We start from the raw sequence: 26,675 nt of genomic DNA, 5'->3' as shown, positions 1-26,675 counted from the left end.
TCCAACCATGCCGACAGAGATGTACTGTATATGTAGCTTACAGTTGAAGAAATTACAAACATTTCCTTTTATTACCATAACAAAGTCCTCATTATTACAGTACTTGCATCCTATTTTGTTCACAAAATGCTGCTGCTCTCACACTTTTATTGGTTGGTTGTGGTGCATGGTGTCTGATTTGGAAGGGGAGCTGATATGCTGGTAAGTTTCTTGGTCAATAAATCGCTTGAATCGGGGCCTGAAACCATTGAGGAGAGGTAGGATACTTGTTTCATCTGATGGGAGCTAGGAGCTATGCTGTGTGGCCCAACGTCCAATGTGTAGGTATACCTACATGATGACATGGTACTTTCAGACAAAGAAATTACTCATTCTATAGTTATCACATAGCTTATATTCACTTATATACATGTAAAGCTATATATTCAAATTGCATGTCATTATTTATCTAATCTTAAAAGTTTGCATTCTCATGACTCACGATTTCTCCTTTAAATTGATAAATCAGATTAAAACATATTACAGATGTAATGCAAATGGTTTTAACTAGTGTAAAAACCAACCAGTGTTCACTTCTGTAAAGTTCATGTATCAATATTTCTACAGTCGACCTTCTGAATTGAATTATACGTCTGTTATCTGTAACAGCCAGCAGTTTCACTGATTTACTAATTGAACACTTATAATACTTATATAACTAAATGTTGATGAGAAATGTTGACTGACCAATGTGTTGTTCTGTTTTAGGAGGCCTTTACATCCTCTCAACCTTTCAATGATTATTGCATGCTTTATTGTAACACATACTTCCTCCAAATGTAATGTTCCCCACTAGAGGCAATGGCATGACATGCTGGGCACCTAGTTTGCCATCATTTTGGCAACAGACATGATAACTTTATCAGTCTCTGATAGTGTTGATAGACCTCACATTTTACTTTAAATTCCTTATCACCATGTCACGAATTTCACTTTGACTGTGAGGTGATGTCCCCTTTTAGCACTTAATCTCTGCTCACTACTAATTATTTATGAGTGCTGATCTGAGATATGTCCATAGAATCTTAGTCATTATGATCTAAACGCTTAAACTGATCCTAGATCTGCACTCTTTCGCTGAGATACTTTGTTGATATGGGCCCAGACCTGATGCGACTCAAGCCTCTCTCTGCCCTTTTGTGAAAGTCCAGAAATAGGCATGATTTCCCCGTCACACTCTCTCTTTTTCAGCAGTCCTCATTCACGTGGGAAAGTATTATTGCATTTGCCATATTTCAGTTCAAACTTAAAATAAATATTGAAAATGTTAATAATGAAATATTGATTTTACTATATATGTGTGTGTGTGTGTGTGTGTGTGTGTGTGTACATACACTACTGGTCAAACGTTTTAGAACACCTACTCATTCAAGGGTTTTTCTATTTTTTATTTTTACTATTTTCTACATTGTAGAATAATAGTGAAGACATCAAAACTATGAAATAACACATATGGAATCATGTAGTTACCAAAAAAGTGTTAAACAAATCAAAATATATTTTATATTTGAGATTCTTCAAAAAGCCACCCTTTGCCTTAATGACAGCTTTGCATACTCTTGGCATTCTCTCAACCAGCTTCATGAGGTAGTCACCTGGAATGCATTTCAATTAACAGTAGTGCCTTCTTAAAAGTTAATTTGTGGAATTTCTTTCCTTCTAAATGCATTTGAGTCAATTAGTTATGTTGTGACAAGTTATGTTGGTAAAAGACCAAGTCCATAGTATGGCAACAACAGCTAATATAAGCTAAGATAAACGACAGTCCATCATAACTTTAAGACATGAAGGTCAAAAAATGTCTTCAAGTGCAGTCGCAAAAACCATCAAGCGCTATGATGAAACTGGATCTCATGAGGACCACCACAGGAATGGAAGACCCAGAGTTACCTCTGCTGCAGAGGATAAGTTCATTAGAGTTAACAGCCTCAGAAATTGCAGCCCATGTAAATGCTTCACAGAGCTCAAGTAACAGACACATCTCAACATCAACTGTTCAGAGGAGACTGTGTGAATCAGGCCTTCATGGTCAAATTGCTGCAAAGCAACCACTACTAAAGGACACCAATAAGAAGAAAGGACTTGCGAGAGTGATGGAGTGCTGCATCAAATGACCTAGCCTCCACAATCCCCCGACCAAACCAAATTGAGATGTTTTGGGAAGAGTCGGACCGCAGAGTGAAGGAATAGCAGCCAACAAGTGCTCAGCATATGTGGGAACTCCTTCGAGATGGTTGGAAAAGCATTCCAGGTGAAGCTTGTTGAGAGAATGCCAAGAGTGTGCAAAGCTGTCATCAAGGCCTTAGGATGGCTATTTGTAAAATCTCAAATATAACATATATTTTGATTTGTTTAACATCTTTTTGGTTACTACATGATTCTATATGTGTTATTTCATTTTTTTGATGTCATCAATATTATTCTACAATGTAGAAAATAGTACAAATAAAGAAAAACCCTTGAATGAGTAGGTGTTCTAACCGGTAGTGTACATACATGCAAACATAAATATACATCAGCTGACAGACACTGCTCCCGAGTGGCACAGCAGTCTAAGGCACTGCATCTCAGTGCAAGAGGCGTCACTACAGTCCCTGGTTTGATTCCAGGCTGTCACATCTGGCTGTGATTGGGAGTCCCATAGGGTAGGGCGGTGCACAATTGGCCCAGCGTCATCCGGGTTTGGCCGTGGTAGACTGTCATTGTAAATAATAATTTGTTCTTAACTGACTTGCCTTGTTAAATTTAATTAAATTTAATTAATCAATTTAATTAAACATTTATTTTATTTTTATTTTAATCTCCCCCTTTCACTGTTACTGAACACTGCATGTGCCCTATTCACCACCTCTTTTACTTGGTCTACACCACTTTACACCTTATTTTATACCCTTTCCTAGCTTTCGCCAATACATTTGCTAACTCACTTTGTTTTCTCTCAGTTGAATGTACTCCTATAACCATTCTTTTGTTGCAGTAGACAGTCTAGTAAATGGGATTGAAAGAGTACATGCAGAGTGGGCACATGGCAGACAAGCTAATAGACAAGCTCAACAAGCTAAGTGACAAGCTAATGACAAGCTAGCAGCCAAGCTAATAAGCTAAGTGACAAGCTAACAACAAACTAGCAGACAAGCTAACAACAAGCTAGAAAACAAGCTAGCAGCCAAGCTCTCAGACAAGCTAACAACAAACTAGCAGACAAGCTAACAACAAGCTAGCAGACAAGCTAACATTAACAGCAAAGCAAACAATGATATCCAGAGGGGCCATAGCAATCCACTCAATATCTTAACAAGCTTATAGTTCTTACAAATAAAGCTGTGTCCTGTATCCCAGGTAGGCATATGATCAAAGACTGAAAGTATAATTTAATGTCATGTTAGTAATAAACAATGGGATTTTTATAGAGCTTTTCTAAAACCCCAAAACAGATAGTTATACAGAAAATAGTTTAACAGAAATTTGACAGATTAGAAGTCCTCTGCAGCATTGAAACACAGCCAGTTGTGTTGAACAGCTAAGAGATAGTAGGCCTCTGCAGCACCAAGACCTTTCCTCTGCTGGGGTTGTCAATACAGTACAACGTGGGGCACTTTGCATGTGATGTGTGATGCCTTGCATGGTTACGACATGCAACGGCCCTGTACCAGTCTGCATGCTGCTTAACGAATGTCTTCCTTTTCCTCTCTCTCCTTCCGCCCATCCGTCCATCCGCTTGCAGAAGACAACCATGTTGAAGGTAGGTATTCTACTTTCTCTTTTCTTTATCATGGTTTTATCATCTTTGCACCATGATTTAACTCACTAAAACCATGCTGTGGTTTTCATGGCTTAGATTACTCCTCATGTTTGTTATGGGGAAAAGTTGTTAAAATGTGCTACTGAAATGGTAAGTTGGCTCTATATCTTTTCTCATTTGCGGTTCTGGGTAGATGTTTTTGCAGCATGTGCTAGGCAATTGGTTCAGGAGAGATGTGTGGTTTGGGATAGTGCAATTATGGACTGGAAAGGTTATCTGTTTTTAACACTGATTATCACCATCCTGATGAGAAATTGTGGAAAATTCTCTTAAATTGCTGCTGCATTGCAGTTGCTATTATTCTTGAAATCTCTCATAGATACATATCAATGAATATTAGTGAAAGTTCTGGCAAAAGTTGAGCTATGTATGTTAAGAAGTGGGTAAGTATTTAAGCTACTACTATACTATCAAACTGTGCCTTGGCTCTCCCACTGGTTTGAAACAATTATTCTGCAGGTTATTGTTGATGCACTACATTACATTAGTTAATGGTTTGGAAGGGATAGAACAAACATTTTATGGTTTCTGCAAACTCCAGGAAGTATGCAATAGTCTGTTCCCATTTACAAGGAGGAAATAGTTTCAGAGTAAACAACTGAATAAAACTTTACAGAACAAACTCTGAATTTAAGGCCAGATAATGTATTTATTTGCAATAGTGTCTTAAATATTTGCATGAAGGAGGGGAAAATGACCAGACCCTGCCCAATCAAATGTGTATCTATTTTTCTGACAATATTATCATGCAAATACTCAGTTTGGATCTTTGAAACTGAATGGAGAGAATTGTCGATCCAATGACTGAGATTCACATCTCAAAACGTTGTTAAATCGTGGAGTCAGGCCATTGTTTTGGGGGTTGGTAGGTATAGTAGGTGGACTGGGTTGAGCATTCTCAAAGGATCCCCCTCTTGGACAAATGGAACCTCGACTAACTTCCAATCATTACTGTTAATTTAACTCTAGTAAGTCTGACTGATGATGCATTGCAACCTCTCTCTTGGTTGAAAACATGCTCATCACCCTAACCCAACCTCGTCTGACTATACCCCTTCCTCTCTCTCCATCCCACTTCTCCCTTACCCCAACTCCCCAACACCTCCCAAAATACCACAGGCATCTACCAGACAGATGTCTGTGTGTCAGTTGGACCTAGGTAGCGTCCCAAGTGAACCCTATTCCCTTTAAAGTGCACTGGCTCTGGTCAAAAGTAGTGCACTATAAAGAGAATAGGATGTCATTTGGGAAGTAGCCTTAGCCTCACCCGTGATCCCCTGTCTCTTTGCTGACTGTGCTCTTGTTTCCCTTTAAGGTCTGGCGCACTTGATGATGGGCGACCAAGGTATGGGTCCGGTTCCTTTTCCACTCTTGCCTCCATTATCCCCCCTCCGCCCCCTCTCCCTTTGTGGTCGATACAAAGACTTCTTTCGCTGCTTCTCGTTCTCTTGCTGCTGGCTGGGGGTACTCAGGGCTATTAAAACTGCTTTTCAGATCTGGTCTGTCATTCATTTCAGCTGCTTTGCAACAGTGAATGACTTGGTTTGGTTTGTTCATCCTGGCTGTTCTTTTTTTTTCTTTGCTGTTTTTTTGTATTACTTTTCACACGTTTTTGTCTTCATCCCACTTCCCTCGACTCATCGCCTCAAATCAGCACATCTGTTTTCTTTATTTTTTCTCGACCAAATTGCTTTAATTTCTGGCCTACTTTTCTTGCGAGTATGTTTCAAACCCATCTTCATTCTCATTCAGCTGGCAATTACATCATATCATCAAAATCAAACATAACATGCTGAAGATAATGCATAATTGTGATGTACAATTAAGTCAGGGTTTTCCAAACTCGGTCCTGGGTCCTTCCCTGAGTGCACATTTTGGTTTTTGCTCTAGCACTACACAGCTGACTCAAATAATCAAAGCATGACGATGAGTGGGTTATTTGAATCAGCTTTGTAGTGCTAGGGAAAAAACTAAACGTGCACCCAGGGGAGCCCCAGGACCAAGTTTGGGAAACTCTACTCTAGGTAGCTGAAATGCTACATCAGACACCCCTCTATATTACCCTTGCTGCTTGAATGCTTTAGCTGCCAGTCAGTGAGCCACAGTGAGCAAGCTAGATGATTGACAACTTCTCTCCATTTTCAAGGCAATCTCTGCCAGCATCCCAAATTGGCACTCTATTCCCTATTCAGTGCACTACTTTTGACCAGGGCCCCCTGGTCAAAAGTTGTGCACTACATAAGGAATAGGGTGCCATTTAGGACACATCTTCTCCATGCCAGTCTGGATGATGCTCATTTCCCAGCATGCACCATAAGGCAGGAAATACAATATTGCTCACATGTGCTTTACCCCCTCAACCCCTCCTTAACCTCATACCCACACCAGCAGTCCATCAATCTCTCACCTCATCTCAGATATTATATTTACCCCATTGTGCCTCTCTCTGTGTTTTCTCTGGGTGCGTCTGAAATGGCATCCTATTCCCTATATAGTCCTATACTTTTGACCAGGGTCCTATATGAAATAGGGTTCCATTTGAGATACACCCACTCTGTGTTCTTCCCTGCCTGTCCATATGACCATGACACTTATGGGTGTCTGTCTTTCCTTTCTCTCTCCCTCTTCTTCTCCTCTTTTGTCTGGAAACTACTTTCTACCATGGAACATTCCATCAAATATCATAGGTAAAAGTAAAGGTACTCACCTCTCTTTTTTTACTCAAACTCAATGTACTCATACGACTGTGTCAAGTATGCTGTCTGTTGTGGCCTTATATGCTTATTTCATTAAGTATATAAAGTCCATTGGCATTATTTCATTGTTTTATGTTGCTACTATATAAAATGTATGTGTGTCACGGTACCCAAGGTAGGTTGCTGCTCTTACTTTGCGGTCAGCTCACACCTTTCTATGAGGAGTGGATTGTTTCATTTCTGCTTGATGCATGAAAACCATAATGACATTCATAAAGGGGGGACATGTGATGTCCACTCTACACTGCTGGTACCTGATGCCAGTGCAGCCCTTCCCACCGGTAATGATTTATCTTGTTCAACGTATTGGTGGGTAGTGTGGTGTGGTGGGGGGAAGGCTATATCTGGCCCCCGTGTCTGACCAACCAGAGTGTCGTGGGCAGCGGGCAATGGGCTGGGCAGCATCTTATCCTGGCTGGCTGTGCTGCTGTGCCGCTCTCCACAGAGGGTAAGTGGACCTCTGATCTTTGCCCGTTTGCCTCTCCTACCCAGGGCGAAGGGAAGGAGAAGGTTGGCTTCGAAGGTCCCTACTGAGCATTCCAGGTAAACAGCTTTGCTTTGTTAATTAGATTCCTTAACAGATCACACCAAGACAAGCAGATCTAAAGGAGAAGGCCATTTGATTTGTTTGTTTCATCCATACGTGTTATGTTATGTTATGTGACATCCCTGGGGGTTTCAGTCGTCAATGAAAGACAATGTCGATGTCCCAGCAGCATGTAGGTTGTGTGTGAGAAAATGTACATGTGGGGTGAAACGGGATCATTTATGAGTTACGAGTATCTGTAGTGATACTGGATCTCTATTTAAGGGTGAAATTAGTTTAACAAAATGTTATTGTTTGAAGGCATGACCTTTGACACTGTAGGAATTGTGAGACTGTGAAATTCCATTCCAGTGTTCCATTTGCATTCTCAATGAATTATTCTCATATTATCACCTGTAATACTGCAGCATTTCTGTCTAAGTAAGTCAGGTAAGGGATGTGTTTGTGAAAATAAATTAGCATGATACAGTGAAAGTCATTGAAATTTGTTTGTACAGGTAAGTTTACACAATATCCGCAGACACAAGTAAATATGGTATAAATTCCTAAAATGTATGAGGAACCATTTCCCTCCTGCACTGTATGAGAAATGCAACCATTTTCTGATATCTGTGATTCGGATCCATCCATTACCTGCAGTACATAAATATTTGTCACCATTTTACATTTAGGTACATGACATGATTTAGATCCTAAAACACACACCGAGAGTACACCTTTTTTTACTTGCTTTTAATCACTCGGACCTGAGGGCAACAGTGCAAAGATCTACTACACTTCACTAAGGTAAGTGCTATTTACTTGGTCTTATTTGGTAACGGTGGTTCAGGTTGTGTGGCCATTCATAGAGGTTGGATGATTTGCCGCCCATCTTGTCTTGATCTTTCTCTGGATATTGAATAGGTCAATTTAGCATTTCTGACATTTCTTGCACACATTCTGTTCTACATGTTATTTGTCCTGCAAGATTGGAATCACTCTTGCCTGTACAAATTGAATGAAATTGGTCTTCGAGAGTTTGATGAGCTGTACCAGGGATGGGATACAATTTTCAATGCTCAAGTCTGGTTGTAATAGCACAATTTTTCTTACATGAGCCAAGTCGAAGGGATTTCAATTGTGTTTTTAACGTGATAAGGGTACACATAACATTACATGTTTGTAAGACCAACACCGTGGCATCTTGATACCTTTAATGCAGATATAGAAAATCTATTCAGGATATGTCATTTTAAAGCTCTATGGGGGTACAGCATGTTTCTGAAATCATCAGGGTTTGACATGTACTGTGGGCTATACGCATGGCTAGCTGGACACTAGTCATCACTGAAATGTACTGTAACAGCTCTCAGGACACTGTCCTTTGGCAGCATATTGCGTACCAACTGCAGATGCCACCACCACTGAGTTCCAAATAGCACTAGGGCTGGGCGATATGGCCTAAAACTGATATCTACATTTTTTTCAAACTTATGGGCGATTCATGATATATCTTAATTTTTGTAATTTTTTTATGGAAATAAACTTTGTTGTACAATTAAAGTTAAAATGCACTGCATTTAAAACAGTAATCAATTGTGAAAGTGTACCTAGCCTGAATATATGCCATCCACAACCATAAGCCCCCACTGATCATTTAATTATTTGATCAAAATAGTTGTACCTGCTTTTATGTTGTTGTTGTTGCAACAACCACTGATCTGCTTTCAGGTCTAAAAACATATCATTTTTGTTACAAATTGAACCAGAACCATGCAAAATGCACATTCACTAATAATGTAGCAGGCGTTACAGTAAATTAACACCGGTCTCATAAACAATCTCTCAAACACAAGCCCACGTGCTAGTAAGTAGCCAATTTATAGTTAAAGTTTCGCCAAACATGATCTAGGTATTATTCCACAAACTCTGAAATCAGCTAACATGGCAAAACAGTTGAATTGTTATGAACACGTGTCTTCAACTGTTTGAACAGCATGCTAGCCTGACCACTTTGTTCAGATGTTGAAATCAAGTGGCCTACCTTATTTCTCACAATGAGAACGAGTTGCCAATTCCTTATACAATTGTTTTATACTCATTGCACATTTATAAAACACAGACTAAACAGCTAGTATAACAATCTTTATTTGAATTAAATGCTGCTAGCGATACGTGGTACCGTAATGCACATAAAAATGAGCATTCTTTTTCCAGAATGAATGTTCGTTGGTACATCCGTTTTAGTAGTGTCTGCTCTGCTCGAAATTTGAGGAGTTGAAACATAAACAGGGTATGGTTCGAAAGGTTATATTTTCATCTGTTACAGTAAAATAATGTCTCCATCTGTTTTGGTGTCTATATGACCGATTTTGTTGGAGAAAACCTGCAAATAGCGAGTTGAAACCGTCAGGAAGAAGTGATCTATCATCTTTGTTGACGTGAGTGGTAGGGGGAGAGGCTTGGGTGAAAGAGATGAAGCGAGAGGTTTCACTCCTGACAAAATCTGTCCAAAATAAGCCCCATGCGTATCTCTGCACTTCTTTTCGACCTAAGCTTGTTGCCTGCCTTTCTGCCTTTGGGACAACGACCCCCATTTTTAGGGTGGAGACATGAGCATCGCATCATTATATGCAGATAGCTGGTGTAAATGGGAAGGTGCTCAGTACAGAAGGAGCGAACGAGACGAGACCAAAAAGACAACATGAGAACAAGCGGACATAAATAACAACGAAATTCTGCGATACAGGCATTTGGAATATCGTGCAAAAACATAAATGTTATAATTCAATATATCGCCCAGTCCTAAATGATAACAGATTCCCTAAATCCACTAATTCTGACTAGATCACATAGGGAATGTATAGGGCATAGGGTTTTATCTGGGATACACACCGTTCCAGCCTGGAAGTGGCAGAAGGTGAGCCACGGGAGGAGAGATGGATAGAAGTGTTGATGTAGCAGAAAACTAACAGCATACTGAGTCTAATTCCGGGCCTTCACCATGCAGTATGTCCTCTGTCTCCTATAGGGTGTGAAACACTGCTACAGTACAGGGTTATGAGGCTGGAAAGATCCAGCCCTTATACATCTTGTTTTATCTAATCTGATGACACTAGTACAAAACGTTTGCACAACATTTAAGCCCTATTAATGATCTTTCACCAGCTTCTAAAACTTCTGAGAATGTACAATTTATCCCCTCTTGCTTCTCCTTTTCTCCTTTCTCCTCTCCTGGTGTTGGTTTTCTACTTAGATTTTGGTAGCCCTTTACACTCCTACCCGTATAGGGATTGAAAATGGCAAATTTGGGCACTAATAAGCTCGTAAATTGGAACGTCGTGCTGTACAGTAACATGCTATACATGATGTCAGAGCTCTGGCTCTGCGCTTCACACCTCTGTATGGGTTTTGACTGACAGCCATTCTGAATTTGAGCACCGCGTGCAACAAGAAGTGGCTCCCATCCCTCCCGCTAATTGGGCAAAATTTGCACATTTTTTGTTGTCTGAGTAAATTAAGATGACTATGTATTTTGAAATATGAGATGTTTAGGATTATAATAAATACCACTGTGATGTCATACAGCAAGCCAAACACCCGTGAGTCCAAATGTGAACTTCACAATTCCAAATCATAAAACTCATGTTGTATACAGTGTCAATGTTTATGATCACTATGTTTAATTTACAGTTACACAATGACATAGCATCATACCCTGGGTTGTTCTGAACAGAATAGGCCTATATACAGTTGAAGTCAGAAGTTTACATACACCTTAGCCAAATACATTTAAACTCTGTTTTTCACAATTCCTGACATGTAATCAGAGTAAAAATTCCCTGTCTTAGGTCAGGATCAGCACTTTATTTTAAGAATGTGAAATGTCAGAATAATAGTAGAGAGAATGGTTTATTTCAGCTTTTATTTCTTTCATCACATTCCCAGTGGGTCAGAAGTTTACATACATTCAATTAGTATTTGGTAGCATTGCCTTTAAATTGTTGAACTTGGGTCAAACATTTTGGGTAGCCTTCCACAAGCTTCCCACAATAAGTTGGGTGAATTTTGGCCCATTCCTCCTGACAGAGCTGGTGTAACTCAGTCAGGTTTGTAGGCCTCCTTGCTTGCACACGCTTTTTCAGTTCTGCTCACAAATGTTCTATAGGATTGAGGTTAGGGCTTTGTGATGGTCACTCCAATACCTTGACTTTGTTGTCCTTAAGCCATTTTGCCACAACTTTGGAAGTACGCTTGGGGTCATTGTCCATTTGGAAGACCCATTTGCGACCAATCTTTAACTTCCTGTCTGATGTCTTGAGATGTTACTTCAATATATCCACATAATTGTCCTGCCTCATGATGCCATCTATTTGTGAAGGCCATCAGTCACTCCTGCAGCAACGCACCCCCACAACATGATGCTGCCATCCCCGTGCTTCACAGTTGGGATGGTGTTCTTCGGCTTGCAAGCCGTAAACAATTGTTGGAAAAATTAGTAGATGTACTAACCGGCTTGCCAAAACTATAGTTTGTTAACAAGAAATTTGTGGAGTGGTTGAAAAATGAGTTTTAATGACTCCAACCTAAGTGTATGTAAACTTCTGACTTCAACTGTATGTTTACTGTGAAGAAAACCTGCCGGGGCACACACACCTGAATGCACTCATGACTCCTTCGTCTTATGTGGCACCTTCCCCACAGATTTCATTATCAACAAATGTGGTACAACAAGCACAGCAAAGGCAAAATGCACATTGAATCCAAACATTACACTGTTGATTTTGTCTTTTGATTTGATTAAGCTGCCCATTAGCCAATGCCAATGGTGACAGCTAGTCTTACTGGGGTCCAACACATACCGAAAAACACATTACAGACAAAATACTTGACAATTTACATACTTAAAACATTGACGTAGTGTGTGTGTGAAAAAAATTCAAGGAAACATACAGTATTATACAGAGCCCTGATTGTATGAAACTTGCAAATGAACAGCAAACCTGCTTTAAAAAAACATATAAAGCAACACCTCCCGGCACAACGCCTCTCCCCTGTGTGACCTACTTGTTGTGTGTATGTACTGACATGTATGTGTAACTGATGAATGCACACACACACACACACACACACACACATGTGTGTGTGTGTGTGTGCATTCATCAGTTACACATACATGTCAGTACATACACACAACAAGTAGGTCACACAGGGGAGAGGCGTTGTGCCGGGAGGTGTTGCTTTATATGTTTTTTTAAAGCAGGTTTGCTGTTCATTTGCAAGTTTCATACAATCAGGGCTCTGTATAATACTGTATGTTTCCTTGAATTTTTTTCTGGGACTGTTAAAAGACACCTAGTGGCATGTCTGGTGGGGTAAGTGTGTGTCAGTGCTGTGTGTAAGTTGACTATGCAAACAATTTGGAATTTTCAACAAATAATTTTTTCTTATAAAAACAAGAAGTGATGCAGTCAGTCTTTCCTCAACTCTTAGCCAAGAGACACTGAAATGTATAGTACTGATATCAGCACCCTGATTACAATGAAGAGCAGGATGTGCCGCTCTGTTCTGGACCAGCTGCAGCTGAACTAGGTCCTTCTTTTCAGCACTTGACCATATGACTGGGCAATAATTATGATAAGATAAAACTATAACCAGCAGGACTTTCTTTGTGGAGTTTGTTGTCAAGAAAAAACTATTTTTATAACGGCCAGATCTCTCCCCATCTTTACAACCATTGATTCTTTATGTTTTGACCATGACAGTTTACATGAACTGTTGTGTACTCGCGCCATTTGTCTAATATTTTCCCCATTATCTCCAAACTGTTCCCTTTCAATTGCTGCCATGGTTATTATGCTTTTCATATATCTTCTGCAAGAATCATTTCAATAAAGCGCTATCCATATAGTATAGGCCAATTCCCACGAGTGTAAAAGGTTAAGGTCCTTGTAGATCCACATATAATTGCTGCTACAATACAGCAAGGTGGTGACTGTAGACATCCAGCTTTTACATCTGGTTTTATCTAAATTGGTGCCACTAGTACAAAATGTTTATTATCAATTCACCTACTTTAGCAGTTAAAATGGTCATTGTAATAATGTACTTTGTAAAGCTTCTGAGAATGTCCCATTACTCCAACTCTTGTTTCTCCTGTACTCTCTGGTCGTGTGGTTTAGCTTGATAGATTGTTGAGGTGTTGAGGTCCTTTGTGAGGTAAATATGTGCATAAATTAAGATGCCTGTGTTGGTGAAGCTGCCCTTGGATTCTCAGAATCAGAGAATCTCATTTCCATTACCTGTGTCCCAAATGGCCCCCTGATCAAAGGTGTTGCACTATATACAGAATAGAGTACAAATTGGAATGCAACCTAAAGAAGAGGATAAGTCATAATACCACTGGCACACATACAGCCAACAGACAGTGTATTTAAAAGCTGTCATCACAGCCAAGTGCCATGTGAAGCTTAAAAAAACGGCAGGCAGACAGACCAGGCTCGCACACATAACAGGCTTACAGGTATTACTGGGACTTTTCCTAAATTAGTATACTTTTTAGTCTAATTGCTTTTGAGAGTTATGATTTAAAAAAAACTTTTTTTCTGAAAATGGAAATGTCCTCTCTTTAATTATGAAAGGTAAAACCTCCGAGATTGATTTCTCTGTCGGTGCCAAGTATGACTGGGTTGTATCAAGGAAATTACATTTCAAACGTTGGGTGTCTTTGTTTGTTTGTATGCAAATTGGATGTGTCAGTATGTATTTGCGAGCCATTGGAATGCTGTTGAATCCTGTTAAATTGGGCCTGCTTTATTTCTAGTCAGTCACATACAGGTAACTGACTAAATAAAGGAAACTACCACTACCATAAAGTGTCTTAATAGGGCATTGGGACACCACGAGCTAGAACAGCTTCAATGCACCTTGGCATAGATTCTACAAGTGTCTGAAACTCTATTGGAGGGATGTGGCACCATCCTTCCATAAAAAATTCCATGATTTGGTGTTTTGTTGATGGTGGTGGAAAACACTGTCTCAGACACCACTCCAGAATCTCCCATATGTGTTCAGTTTGGTTGAGAACTGGTGACTGAGACGGCCATGGCATATGGTTTACATTGTTTTCATGCTTATCAAACCATTCAGTGACCACTCATGCCCTGTGGATGGGGGGCATTGTCGTCCTACGGGGGCCATCATACTGGTTGAGTTGTCAGCTAAAATGAATTCAATGTGAAATCACCCTGCCATTTGATTTAGGTAAAACATTGGGTGAAAAAAAGGCCAAATTTGTTCACGTTGATGACTTTTTAAAATCCAAATCACATTGAGTAATTTCCATTAATTATAATCCACATAATAATTCAGGTTTCTTGTTTCTGCAGGATTATTTCCTTCTGTAGCAAACTCTACATCTGTCTGATACTGTAATTACAATTTCACCATTTTTTACGTATTCTAATGAGACCATGTTGCAAGGTGTAGATAATATTTAACTTGTCGATGTTTCTTGAGCTTGGCAGCCAATGTAATGGATTCTGAACAAAGAGATAGAAATCTGAACAACACAGAGAATTATTTTAATTTGGATTTCTCTTTTTTTAAATCTAAAGACTCACAACTTGTTTTCAAAGGCAAGTCTTGACTGTAGTGAGAGAGAAGAGGAGATTGAGTCTATGCTTGAGGTGGTATGTTGATGTACTCTAGTATCGATGTGATCTACACTAACACCTTCCTAATATTGAGTTGCATCCCCCGACTTACAGGAGCAATTAGGTTTAATTGCTCAAGGGAACATTGGCAGATTTTTTTACCTAAGGGTGCAGGGTTTCAAAACAAAGACCATTCAGTTACTGGCCCAACGCGCTTACCCTCTAGGCTACCTGCCGCCCCAGGGATCATAGCTTTCACCTGGATTCATCTGGTCAGTCTGTCATGGCAAGAGCAGATTTGTACACTCAGTGTATGTGGCTATGGAGAGGAATGAAATGGTGGTATGCAATGTGATATGTAGCTCTGGTATGGAATGTTGTTTTAGAATGGTTGCTGAAAACTCTATGCCTAGAATTATAACCTATAACCTTCTATCTCCAATATGCCACACATGGAATGCCTTTACCGAACCGGCTTTTCAACATGAACCTAAATGGAGAAAATAGGAACTGTGTGCCAACCTCTATATTATGGGTTTTTCTTGCTACCACCCTTATGTTTTGAAACTGAGCTCTTACATTTGATGCAGTTCATGAGAACATGAAATGGGATATAGAAACTACTAAACAGTAACTGACTATATATTTCAGAATATTCACGATCTCATTGTTGTAGTAAAGGCATTTAGCAGTTATAACCTTTCAGTTGGCCTGTCCATTTGAGTCAAAATCTGTTGAAGTGATTTAACAAAAACCCTCAACTTTTTACTGGCGGTGTCCCAAATGGCACCCTATTCCCTATGTAGTGCACTACATGTGAGCAGAACCCTATGTGACCTGGTCAAAAGTAGTGCACTAAATGGGAATAGTGTGTCATTTGGGACTCAGTACTGTGACATTTGTTTGAAAGCTTTTCCTCAATGATATGGTTTTGCACAGCGGCTTGCTGGTGAGGATTACACTTGTCATCAAGGACCATGGCTTGGTTTAAGTATGCGTTCAAATCCCCTTTCTTCTTGAAGGTCCTTGTTGCGGTAGTTGTATGCTCTCAGAAGAATCCTTAAACCTCACTTTATATTTTCCTTGGCTTGCCTTTTCTTATTAAGGTCGAAGAGGATACAGTGTGCAAAAGTGCATGCAACGTGGAAACTGGAGAGTTTGCCTCTGAAGTGTGAGTTTGTTTTTAGTGCTCTGGCTGAAAACTGCGGTGGTCTTGACACTTTGAAATTGTATTCCCCCAAGTGATCAATGTCAGAGACACACACAATGGATTCTATAAGCCGAGATGTCTCTGAATTTACCCATGTGTGTATGAAGAACACATGAAGCTCTCTCTTGCACAGTGGTGGAGCTCTACATCCACAGCTAGTCTTCTGTGTTCTGGAGGGATTATGCGGACCAGCATGTCAACATGCCACTCGTCAACGGTGTTGCCGTGCTCTCGATCTGACAGGTAACACGTTGCCATGCCACATGAGCTGAATCGACAACTACTCTCTCCTTTGTACTTTCATATTTGAAACCTAACCTGAAAGTCTGTCAGTGGACAGGACTCCGAGGACCCTGCCCCAGCCTCTCAATGCATAACCATGAATCTCAAAGTTTTAACCCTTTCAAAGGAAAACATCCTTAAGGTTAACTGAGATATCAATATCTGATTTGGATGGATTCTTTCGTAAGACTTCAGTGTTTCTTCTACATTAATTTAGCAGTGATGGGAGCACTGCCACTGCTAAATCGTTGCCGCCATTCAAAGAAAATTATTTTCAGGACGATAAAGCGTTTTAAGTTTACTTAACCAGATATAAAGTATGTTATTGGAACTATATGCTTTTTTAAATAAGATCATCTTTGAGAACTAACAATCACCAAAATTAAAACTAGACAGTCAAGGGGGAATCTTAAATTCCCAAAATGTCATAGCTTATACCCCCATTGATTTTGTTATGTTTGAGACACTCAGATAGCATAAGAACACAATGCAAGCCAAGGCAAAATGTGTAGAATTGCAGGAAATTAGCTTTACAACTGTAAAATGTTCTCCCTAGCCTCATGGCAAAATGTGTAGAGTTGCAGGAAATTAGCTTTACAACTGCAAAATGTGTACAATTGCAGGAAATATGTAGAATTTCAGATAACTAGCTATAAAACACCAGCAAATGTATCTGCAGTGAAAAGGAGGGCATCTAAAATGTTGAGTTAGACCACACCAATCCTAGGAGAAACACTGGACTTGATATCATTTTTTTAATTGTAAGATTTAAAAATATATATTTTAATGATGTGCGTTGTGGTTGACACATGGTTAGCTTCATAAAAGAGTAAAACTACATCTAAGATATTACACCTGTTGACAGAATAAAATATGAGGTTTAAGTAGATTTCAGTAAGATTGTGTGTGTGGGTGTGTTATACTGCTTGTCTCTGTACCTTCAGGAGGGTCTCAAATGTATTCTGACGTTAGCAGGAAGCAGAGGGCGGCAGCAAAGCAGAAAAGGCCAGTTAATCTCGCAGCTGCTTCCAAAATGGCACCCTATTCCATATGTACAGGAGTGCACTACGTTTGGGGTAGCTAACCCTGGGAATGCATTTCCTGCCACTCCATTCCATTTTCCCTCTCACCTTTCCATCTCTCTCTCTCACCCCCAACCCCCAAATCTCCCTCCCTCTTTCTCCCCCTCTCTCTCGCTCATTCTCTCTCTCAACCTCTTATCTTCATAATGTGACAGAGATCTGTAATAGAGAACAATTTTGGGGTTTTATACAATACATTTTGAGATGTGTTTGATTGCAAACTTGCCTTTTCCCAACTGGCTGAAGTATGTGACTTTATTTTGACCACTGTAAGTGTGATAGGTGTGATGCCATCAGGGCTGCTGAACCCTGTGAGTCCCATGAGCCCCAGAGATGCAGAAAGGAAAAGGAAGGTCTGACCAATTTGATGCCTGCCTTCCCACTACCTGGCCCAGGCAGGCTCCATAACCAGAGCAGTGTTTCTCTCAAACAAGGCATTTTTATTTGATAGGTCACAGTGGTGGATTCAGGGGTGGTGTTAAACACTGCCGTTGAGATAGTGAGAGGGAAGCGAGATTATCCTGGATTGCTGAGAGAGACGGAGAGTGAAAGGGAGGGAGCGAGCGAGAGAGCGAGAGAGAGAGAGAGAGAGAGAGAGAGAGAGAGAGAGAGCGAGAGAGAGAGAGAGAGAAAAGGGGAGAGGGATGGTATATTGACTCTTGGAGTGGTGCTGAAAGAGAAAGGGCCCTGTAATTACCTGTAGAGAGATTTGTGTGTCTGACACGGTGGATTGACAAATCGGCTCTCAACCTCCACAGATTAGTAATATTACTGCTTCTGCTGCTTAGAGAAGGCAGATAGGAGGCAGAGAGGAGGCAAGGGGAGGCAGAGAGGAGGCAGGGGGAGGCAGAGAGGAGGCAGGGGGAGGCAGAGAGGAGGCAAGGGGAGGCAGAGAGGAGGCAGGGGGAGGCAGAGAGGAGGCAGGGGGAGGCAGAAAGGAGGCAGGTGGAGACAGAGAGGAGGCAGAGGGAAACAGACATTACCCCAGCTTCTGCCACTGAAGGGGAAGCAGGGGGGAGATGGGTGGCAGGCGTGGGGAGGCAGACATAGTGGAAAACAGAGAAGTGACAGAGAGAGTTGAGAGGGAAGTGACAAAGAGGAAGAGAGGGAAGTGATGAGGGAAGTGTAATTAGTAGTCGTTGACGAATACATTCACATGGGAGAGAGAGAAAGAAAGGGGGAGAGAAAGGGGGGTTAGATAACAGTATATAGTTTTGTGTCGATTGTCGAAGCTCTCACAGCCATCTTTGTCTGTCCTTTTAATGTGAAACCCCTTTTTATTTCCTTTACTTAGATTTGATTGAATATAGAATTGTGTGTTTTTGTCTTTTTTATTTGTAGCTACAACTTGATCAGTCTTTGATTGTATGGTCTCTGATAATTTTTTATTTTTGCTGTGGGATTATCAGGGTGGGATTATCCCTACAGAATTTTCTTTGAATGAGTTTGAATGACTTCCCCTTTTAAAATATATGTATTGTAAGGCGAAGACAAACAGGTAAATTATTTGAGAGAGAGAGAGAGAGAGAGAGAGAGAGAGAGAGAGGTCATAATAAATAAAAGGTTGGAGTTGGATCGTTATGAGAGCGGCTCTGCTGGCTCTCCCTAGCTAGGGCTGGAAGGAGATCTGGTGTGGATCAATACTCATGGTCGATGGCTGTGCTGCATCCCAAATGGCACCCTATCCTCTATATAGTGCACTACTTTTGACCAGAGCCCTATTGGAATAGGGTGCCATTTGTGACACAGTGTGGGACTGGCCTGAAAATAAAGGAATGAATGAAGAATCTGAGCAGAAAACTGATAAAAGAGAGACACAGGGATGGGATAAGAATCCATCATCCACCCTCCATCCTGTCTGCATGTCTCTTCATTTATTTATTTAAAATGTTCTCCTTTCTTCTCTTCCCTTCTTCCTGGCTTTCCAATTGTTACATTAGTGCCTTGACTGTAAAGAAAAACTACAGTCTGGTATTTTTTAGTATGTACATTACAAGGTCTTATTTCATGACCATTTGGCGACTGGAATGATTCTACAAACACTGTTGGAATGCACCTTCAGACGGTTTTATTTCTTGGTGGGTAAAATAGCATACTAACTTTGATGTTGTCAATTGGATATTTGTAGGATCTGTTTTCATTATGCAGCGTGTGGCTTGCATTAGTGATATTTAAAGGATCACTCTTCAGTGGCTTTAATTACCGGTGTAGTTGATGACAGAGGAATTGTTTGCGAAGAGACAGTTGTGATTTTTGTTCTAGTTTAATTTTTGCCCGCTTATACAGTGTGCATACAGTATGACGACAGCATTATTTATTTTAGAGAGAGAGAGGGGGAGAGAGAGAGAGAGATAGATCTCGGCGAGATCAATGAAGAGAGAGAGAGAGAGATCTCGGAGAGATCAATGAAGAGAGAGAGAGAGAGAGATCTCGGAGAGATCAATGAAGAGAGATCTCTAGAAGAGAGGAAAATAATAGAGTATGAGTGTAGAGTATGAGAGTAATTTCATGCTGAATGACTCACAGAGTGGAATCGTAATACATATTTATCAGCCTGCCTATGACTCTTGGCCTGGCGGTTCACTGTGCCATATAAGACATACTGAGCAGTAGGAAGAAAACAAACAAAGATTTGCCACAAGTAATTGCAAGGCAGAGGTGCCAATCATGCTTTTAGGAATATTTTTGTTGCTCTCTTTCCTCTTGCCAGTTCAACGCTATAATTCAATCCAAACACATGACACATGACGCCTTGAAAATCAAGGACATCTCAAGGGGTTTTATCCTGTCATAATCATTTCTGATTCATTTCAAACTATAATTTGAATAGCATAATAATGTAAACAGTTGTTTGGATAGTAGTTAGACATTAGTAATTAGGCATTAATAGTTAGACATTAGTAGTTAGACATTGATATTGGTATTGAGATCTGTACACTGAAACCATTTCCTCAGGATTTTGTTTTGTTTTTGTAAAGGCCAAGAAAGTGAATGTGTTTGCAATGAGGCATGCAGCGAAATGGCAAGGCTCCCTGTGAGAAAATAGAATAGGCAATTTCAAATCCTCCCTGCCCTGGAATATCCACCTGGCTAGCGACAATTTGTCTCAGGAGGCGTACATACACTCTCAAAGAGGTGTACACACGCTCATGGACATTCACACTGAGCCTGCGTTCCTATGTTCCCTGGTCAGAAGTGGTGCACTATATAGGGAATAGGGTACCATTTGGGATGTAGATAGACATACAGTGGTGGGGGAGAGACTGATGCCTCTCTGACTCGGGTTAAAAGTGTCATGAATCACGGTGTGGCGAAATGTGACACCAGTGCGTCCCAAAAGGCACCCTATTCCCTTATATATTGCATTACTCTCATTATTCTCATTATGTGAGAATGCTATTCATTGACTACAGCTCAGCATTCAACACCATGGTACCCTCAAAGTTCATCACTAAGCTAAGGATCCTGGGACTTAACACCTCCCTCTGCAACTGGATCCTGAACTTCCTGACGGGCTGCCCCCAGGTGGTGAGGGAAGGTAGCAACACATCTGCCACGCTGATCCTCAACACTGGAGCCCCCCAGGGGTGCGTGCTCAGTTCCCTCCTGCACTCCCTCTCTACTGTATATAGCCTCACTACTGTATGTAGCCTCTCTCCTGTATATAGCCTCACTACTGTATATAGCCTCACTACTGTATATAGCCTCACTACTGTATATAGCCTCACTACTGTATATAGCCTCACTACTGTATATAGCCTCACTACTGTATATAGCCTCACTACTGTATGTAGCCTCACTACTGTATGTAGCCTCTCTCCTGTATATAGCCTCACTACTGTATATAGCCTCACTACTGTATGTAGCCTCACTACTGTATATAGCCTCACTACTGTATATAGCCGCTCTACTGTATATAGCCTCGCTACTTTTTTTCACGGTCTTTCTTCTGTTTTATTTATTTACTTACCTATTGTTCACCTGATACATTTTTTGAACTATTGGTTAGAGCCTGTAAGTAAGCATTTCACTGTAAGGTCTACTACACCTGTTGTATTTGGTGCATGTGACAACTATTTGATTTGATTTGATTTACTGAGGGGCAAAACAAGTCTTTATAAAGGGGCACTCATACTCTCTCTCCCTTTCGCTCTCTCCCTTTCGCTCTCTCCCTCTCTGTCTCTCTCCCTCTCTCTCCCTCCCTCTCTCTCTCTCTCTCTCTCTCTGTCTTTCTCTGTCTCTCCCTCTCTCCCGCTCTCTCTCTCCCTCTCTCTCTCTGTCTTTCTCTGTCTCTCTCTCTCTCTCTCTCTCTCTCTCTCTCTCTCCTCTCTGTCTCTTTCTCTCTCTCTCCCTCTCTGTCTCTCTCCCTCCTCTCTCTCTCTCTCTCTCCTCTCTGTCTCCTCTCCCTCTCTCTCCCTCTCTCTCTCCCTCTCTCTCTCCCTCTCTGTCTCTCTCCCTCTCTCTGTCTTTCTCTGTCTCCCTCTCTGTCTCTCTCCCTCTCTCTCTCCCTCTCTCTGTCTTTCTCTGTCTCTCCCTCTCTCTCTCCCCCTCTCTCTCACTGTCAATCTCTCTCTCTTCCTCTTTTCCCCTCCTTCTCTTTCCATATTTTCCACCATCCTCTCTCTATTGTCAGCTTCCTCTTTCAGCTAAAATCTTCATACCTTAAAAAATCATGCATACCGCATGAATCATGCATTGCATAACAGAACACTAACTCTACAGTATTTCAAAACACGAAGTTCAAAACATGAAGGCTATGACTCATATTTTCACATGCATATGACTCACACACACACACACACACACACACACACACACACACACACACACACACACACACACACACACACACACACACCTCTTGATGCAGAGCCCAACCTAGACAATTAAGTACTTGGTGTTGTCATAATAAACCATATCCCTGTTAACCTCTTTGGTTGCGTACAGATATCATCCCATCCCTGCTTTTATAAATAGCCTCGTCCCATCTTTAGTCACAGACAAAGTGTCTGTTTCCGACAGTGGCAGGCAGAGCCTGCGTTCCTATGTTCCCTGGTCAGAAGTGGTGCACTATATAGGGAATAGGGTACCATTTGGGATGTAGATAGACATACAGTGGTGGGGGAGAGACTGATGCCTCTCTGACTTGAGTTAAAAGTGTCATGAATCACGGTGTGGCGAAATGTGACACCAGTGCGTCCCAAAAGGCACCCTATTCCCTTATATAGTGCATTACTTTTTACCAGAGCTCATAGTGCACTCTGTAGGGAATGGGGCACCATTTGGAAGACAGTGGCAAGGGGGGTTGTTAGTATGACCAATAGGATGCCTGATAAAATAAATTGCTTGTTTTCGTCGCAAAATCGTTCTCATTTTCTGCTCTCTGTTTTCCCCCGTTTTATTTGAGCTAGACGCCACAAATCCCTGTGAGGGAGGCCTTGGTATTGAGGGTACAGTATGGTTGTTATGGGATTTTCTGTGTGTTATACTCAGATACTACTACCAAGGACACATCGTGTGTATCCCAAATGGCACCCTATTCCCTATATAGTGCACTAGTTTTGACCAGAGCTATGTGGTCCCTGGTAAAAAGTAGTTCACTATAAAGGGAATAGGGTGTCATTTGGAATCATTGAGAGCGTCGTTCTGCTTTTTTAGCAATGTGGGTGTCGTGTGTGGAGAATACCCTGAGGCAAAGATTTAATGTTATACAATATTTACCCATTTGCCTGAAGTAGAATAGAAAAAAAATCATTTGAATGAAATGTAGGATTAACAGTTAAAGCCTCCTCGCTTTTGAAGCATCATTTTTTTCCACCTCTCCTCTACCACATCTGTGTAACTAAGGGGCAACATTGTGTTTTCCACCTCTCCTCTACCACATCTGTGTAACTAAGGGGCAACATTGTGTTTTCCACCTCTCCTCTACCACATCTGTGTAACTAAGGGGCAACATTGTGTTTTCCACCTCTCCTCTACCACATCTGTGTAACTAAGGGGCAACATTGTGTTTTTCACCCACTGCAGAAGCTTTCTTTCTCTTCCTCTTGGCTATTTCTCTTATTCTCATGAACTTCTTCTGAACATGGCATCACCCACAGTCATTGTGCAGAGAGAGAGATTTGAAATAGACTGAGAGCGAGAGAAAGAGAATTTGAAGTCAAATGTCTACTATTTGCTGATGATCTGGTGCTTCTGTCACCAACCAAGGAGGGCCTACAGCAGCACTTAGATCTTCTGCACAGATTCTGTCAGACCTGGGTCCTGACAGTAAATCTCAGGAAGACAAAAATAATGGTGTTCCAAAAAAGGTCCAGTTGCCAGGACCAGAAATACAAATTCCATCTAGACACCGTTGCCATAGAGTACACAAAAAACTATACATGCCTCGGCCTAAACATCTGCGCCACAGGTAACTTCCACAAAGCTGTGAACGATCTGAGAGACAAGGCAAGAAGGGCCTTCTGTGTTATCAATAACAACATAAAAATCAACATACCAATTAGGCGCTGGCTAAAAATACTTGAATCCATTATAGAACCCATTGCCCTTTATGGTTGTGAGGTCTGGGGTCCGCTCACCAACCAAGAATATCCTCCATGTACAACGTAAAACACCAAATAATGCATGCAGAGCACAATTAGGCCAATACCCCCTAATTATAAATATCCAGCCGTTCAATTCCACAACCACCTAAAAGGAAGTTATTCCCAAACTTTCCACAACAAAGCCATCACCTACAGAGAGATAAACCTGGAGAAGGCTCAAAGCAAGCTGGTCCTGGGGCTCTGTTCACAAACACAAACAGACCCCACAGAACACCAGGACAGTAACACAATTAAACCCAAACAAATCATGACAAAACAAAAAGATAATTACTTGACACATTGGAAAGAATTAACAAAAACACTGAACAAACTAGAATGGTATTTGGCCCTAAACATAGAATACAGTGTGGCAGAATACCTGACCACTGTGACTCACCCAAACTTAAGGAAAGCTTTGACTACAGTATGTAAAGACTCAGTGACTATAGCCTTGCTATTGAGAAAGGCCACTTAGCCAGACCTGGCTCTCAAAAGAAGACAGTGTGCACACTGCCCACAAAATGAGGTGGACACTGAGCTGCACTTTTTTTATTTTTGATTGTTTACTTCACTTTTGTTTATTATCTAGTTCATTATCTTGTTTGGCAATGTTAACATATGTTTCCCATGTCTCCATGAGTGTCTAGTCGATGGTCTAAACAGTATTTGTGTGTTTGGCATTATTCTATTCCCTATTCCTGTCATTCTGTCTGTCAGCAAGTGTTCTTAATATAGCCTAGTTTTGAAGCCTCAGCTCAGGTCTCACATAAGTGCGGCAGGTAGCCTAGTGGTTAGAGTTACCGAAAGGTTGCGAGTTCGAATTCCCGAGCCCTTGAGCAAGGTGCTTAAATCCTAGGGTTGCCTTTGATAATGGCAGACCCTGGCTGTGACTCCACTCTCCAAGGGTTTCGTCTCAGGGAGATTTGGGACATGCATATGATACACAGATGTACGTGTGTGAAATAGGACAAATATAATCATCCACAAAAATACTATTACAGCCTACATAGGCTTCACATCCCAGTTTGTGTGGAGAAGGTTACAATGTTTGTGTCGGTTTAAAGAGATGTTCTGCAAGTGTTTACAATGTTCTAACACGTTGAACAGTATGAATGGAGTGTTATGTTAAGTAAGATATTGGAACAAGTCCTATAGAACCAGGGGATGTGGTATAATGGTATGTGATGGAGATCACATAGAAGACCTTGTGGGCTATGTTAACATTGAATAACATACTGTGATATGTGAGTGTTACTAAGAGACATTTCCTGCTGGCATCATGCAGCCCTGTTGTGGCAGAAGAGAAGACACTGCATACTGACATAAGTTCACATAACCTCCCAGTTATAATGAGGTGGATGAAGACACACACACACACACACACACTGGACATAGCGACGGGGAGGAGGAGACAGTGGAATTAAAAAACCAAGGTTAGCTTCATGGGCGCTTGGCTTTGAGCTCGCCCACAGCGACACCTCATAGGTCAGACAGATAGAGAGGGAGGGAGGGGAGAGGGAGGGTGAGAGAGATGGAGAGAGGCTGTCCGGCTGGCTGGGAGATGTGGAGGCACTCATTAGCCCAGCCTGCCATTGACAGGTCACAGGGACACAGAGTGTGTGTGTGTGTGTGTGTGTGTGTGTGTGTGTGTGTGTGTGTGTGTGTGTGTGTGTGTGTGTGTGTGTGTGTGTGTGTGTGTGTGTGAGTGTGTGAGTGTGTGTGTGAGTGTGTGGAAACAGGCCTGCAGACACCTCTACTCTCCTTCCTTGCCCATGAACCACAATGACTCTGGCTGTACTGTAGCTAACTATAATACACTGGTGGAATCATTTGTGTTGTTCTGTGTCAATCACACAAGCGTAGTTGCGTGTTTGCATGCTAATAGAGAATCAACCTAATGGCATTGTTATGAGCTTATGAACAAGACCGCTAGCAGTGTATTTGATGTGAATGCATCTTTGATATGGAGAGAGGCAGTGTTTTGTGGGAAAGGACAAGGAAGCAGCCAGATATTAGTTCTAATACATTTAGGCAGGGCTATTCCGACCTCAGGTAATAAAAGGAGTATATGTTTTGAATATCATCATGTGAATCATATTACAATTATTCATTTTATTCACCATAGGACATAGGATGATAACAACGTGCAAGCCAAGTTATTTTAGTTTAGTATGAAAACTTTTCTGATTAATTCCATTCCAACTTTCACTTCCATTGCCATGTTCTCATCTCACTGGATATTACAGAGTGCAGTCTCTGACTCTTCGCTAATAGAAGTGAGATATAGAAATACAGGCCAAAGATCACCTAGTCTAATTGTATTTGGAGATCTCAATGCTACTGGTCTAAAAAAAATATACCTATAAAAAAATATACCTATAAAAAATATACCTATTACAATTCTAGAGATGAAAAAGATGAATGAACCTGGTAATGAGTTGAATTACACAGTGAAATCAGCACAATAGAGACAATTATCTGTATATCTTATTCATGAAGAGGTGCATGGCTGCATCCCAAATAACAACCTATTCCCAATATAGTGCATTACTTTTGACCAGAGCTCTATGGGGTAGTGCACTATGTAGGTAATAGGGTGCCATGTGGGATGCATTCCCATAAATGTCACCTGAGACTAAGAAAGTAGGCGATGCATTTATATGGTGTTATTATTATAAGGAAGATGTTTTCTAATAAATTTTATTTTAGATTAATAGAATTCCCTCATTTTTTTAT

At 40.9% G+C, this 26,675-nt stretch overlaps 1 protein-coding gene across 23 annotated transcripts in view; it reads left to right on the top strand.

Annotated features, from left to right (window-relative positions):
- nrxn1a (neurexin 1a) overlaps positions 1-26,675 on the top strand; it is a 616,431-nt gene that overhangs the window by 40,516 nt on the left and 549,240 nt on the right. For 6 of the 23 annotated variants that reach the window (XM_042306234.1, XM_042306226.1, XM_042306224.1 and 3 more), the window contains exons 3-5: positions 3,764-3,781; positions 5,157-5,186; positions 6,529-6,540. In XM_042306234.1, coding sequence (XP_042162168.1) covers positions 3,764-3,781; positions 5,157-5,186; positions 6,529-6,540 — 60 coding nt within the window. Of the gene's footprint in view, positions 1-3,763; positions 3,782-5,156; positions 5,187-6,528; positions 6,541-7,089; positions 7,141-26,675 lie in introns of all 23 variants that reach the window. The other 17 variants (XM_042306217.1, XM_042306229.1, XM_042306228.1 and 14 more) reach the window with 7 other exon arrangements.

Source organism: Oncorhynchus tshawytscha, linkage group LG25, assembly GCF_018296145.1.
Source record: "Oncorhynchus tshawytscha isolate Ot180627B linkage group LG25, Otsh_v2.0, whole genome shotgun sequence".
Lineage (NCBI taxonomy): Eukaryota > Metazoa > Chordata > Actinopteri > Salmoniformes > Salmonidae > Oncorhynchus > Oncorhynchus tshawytscha.
Note: the sequence above shows the minus strand (reverse complement) of the source record. Positions and strands in the feature narration are given on the sequence as shown.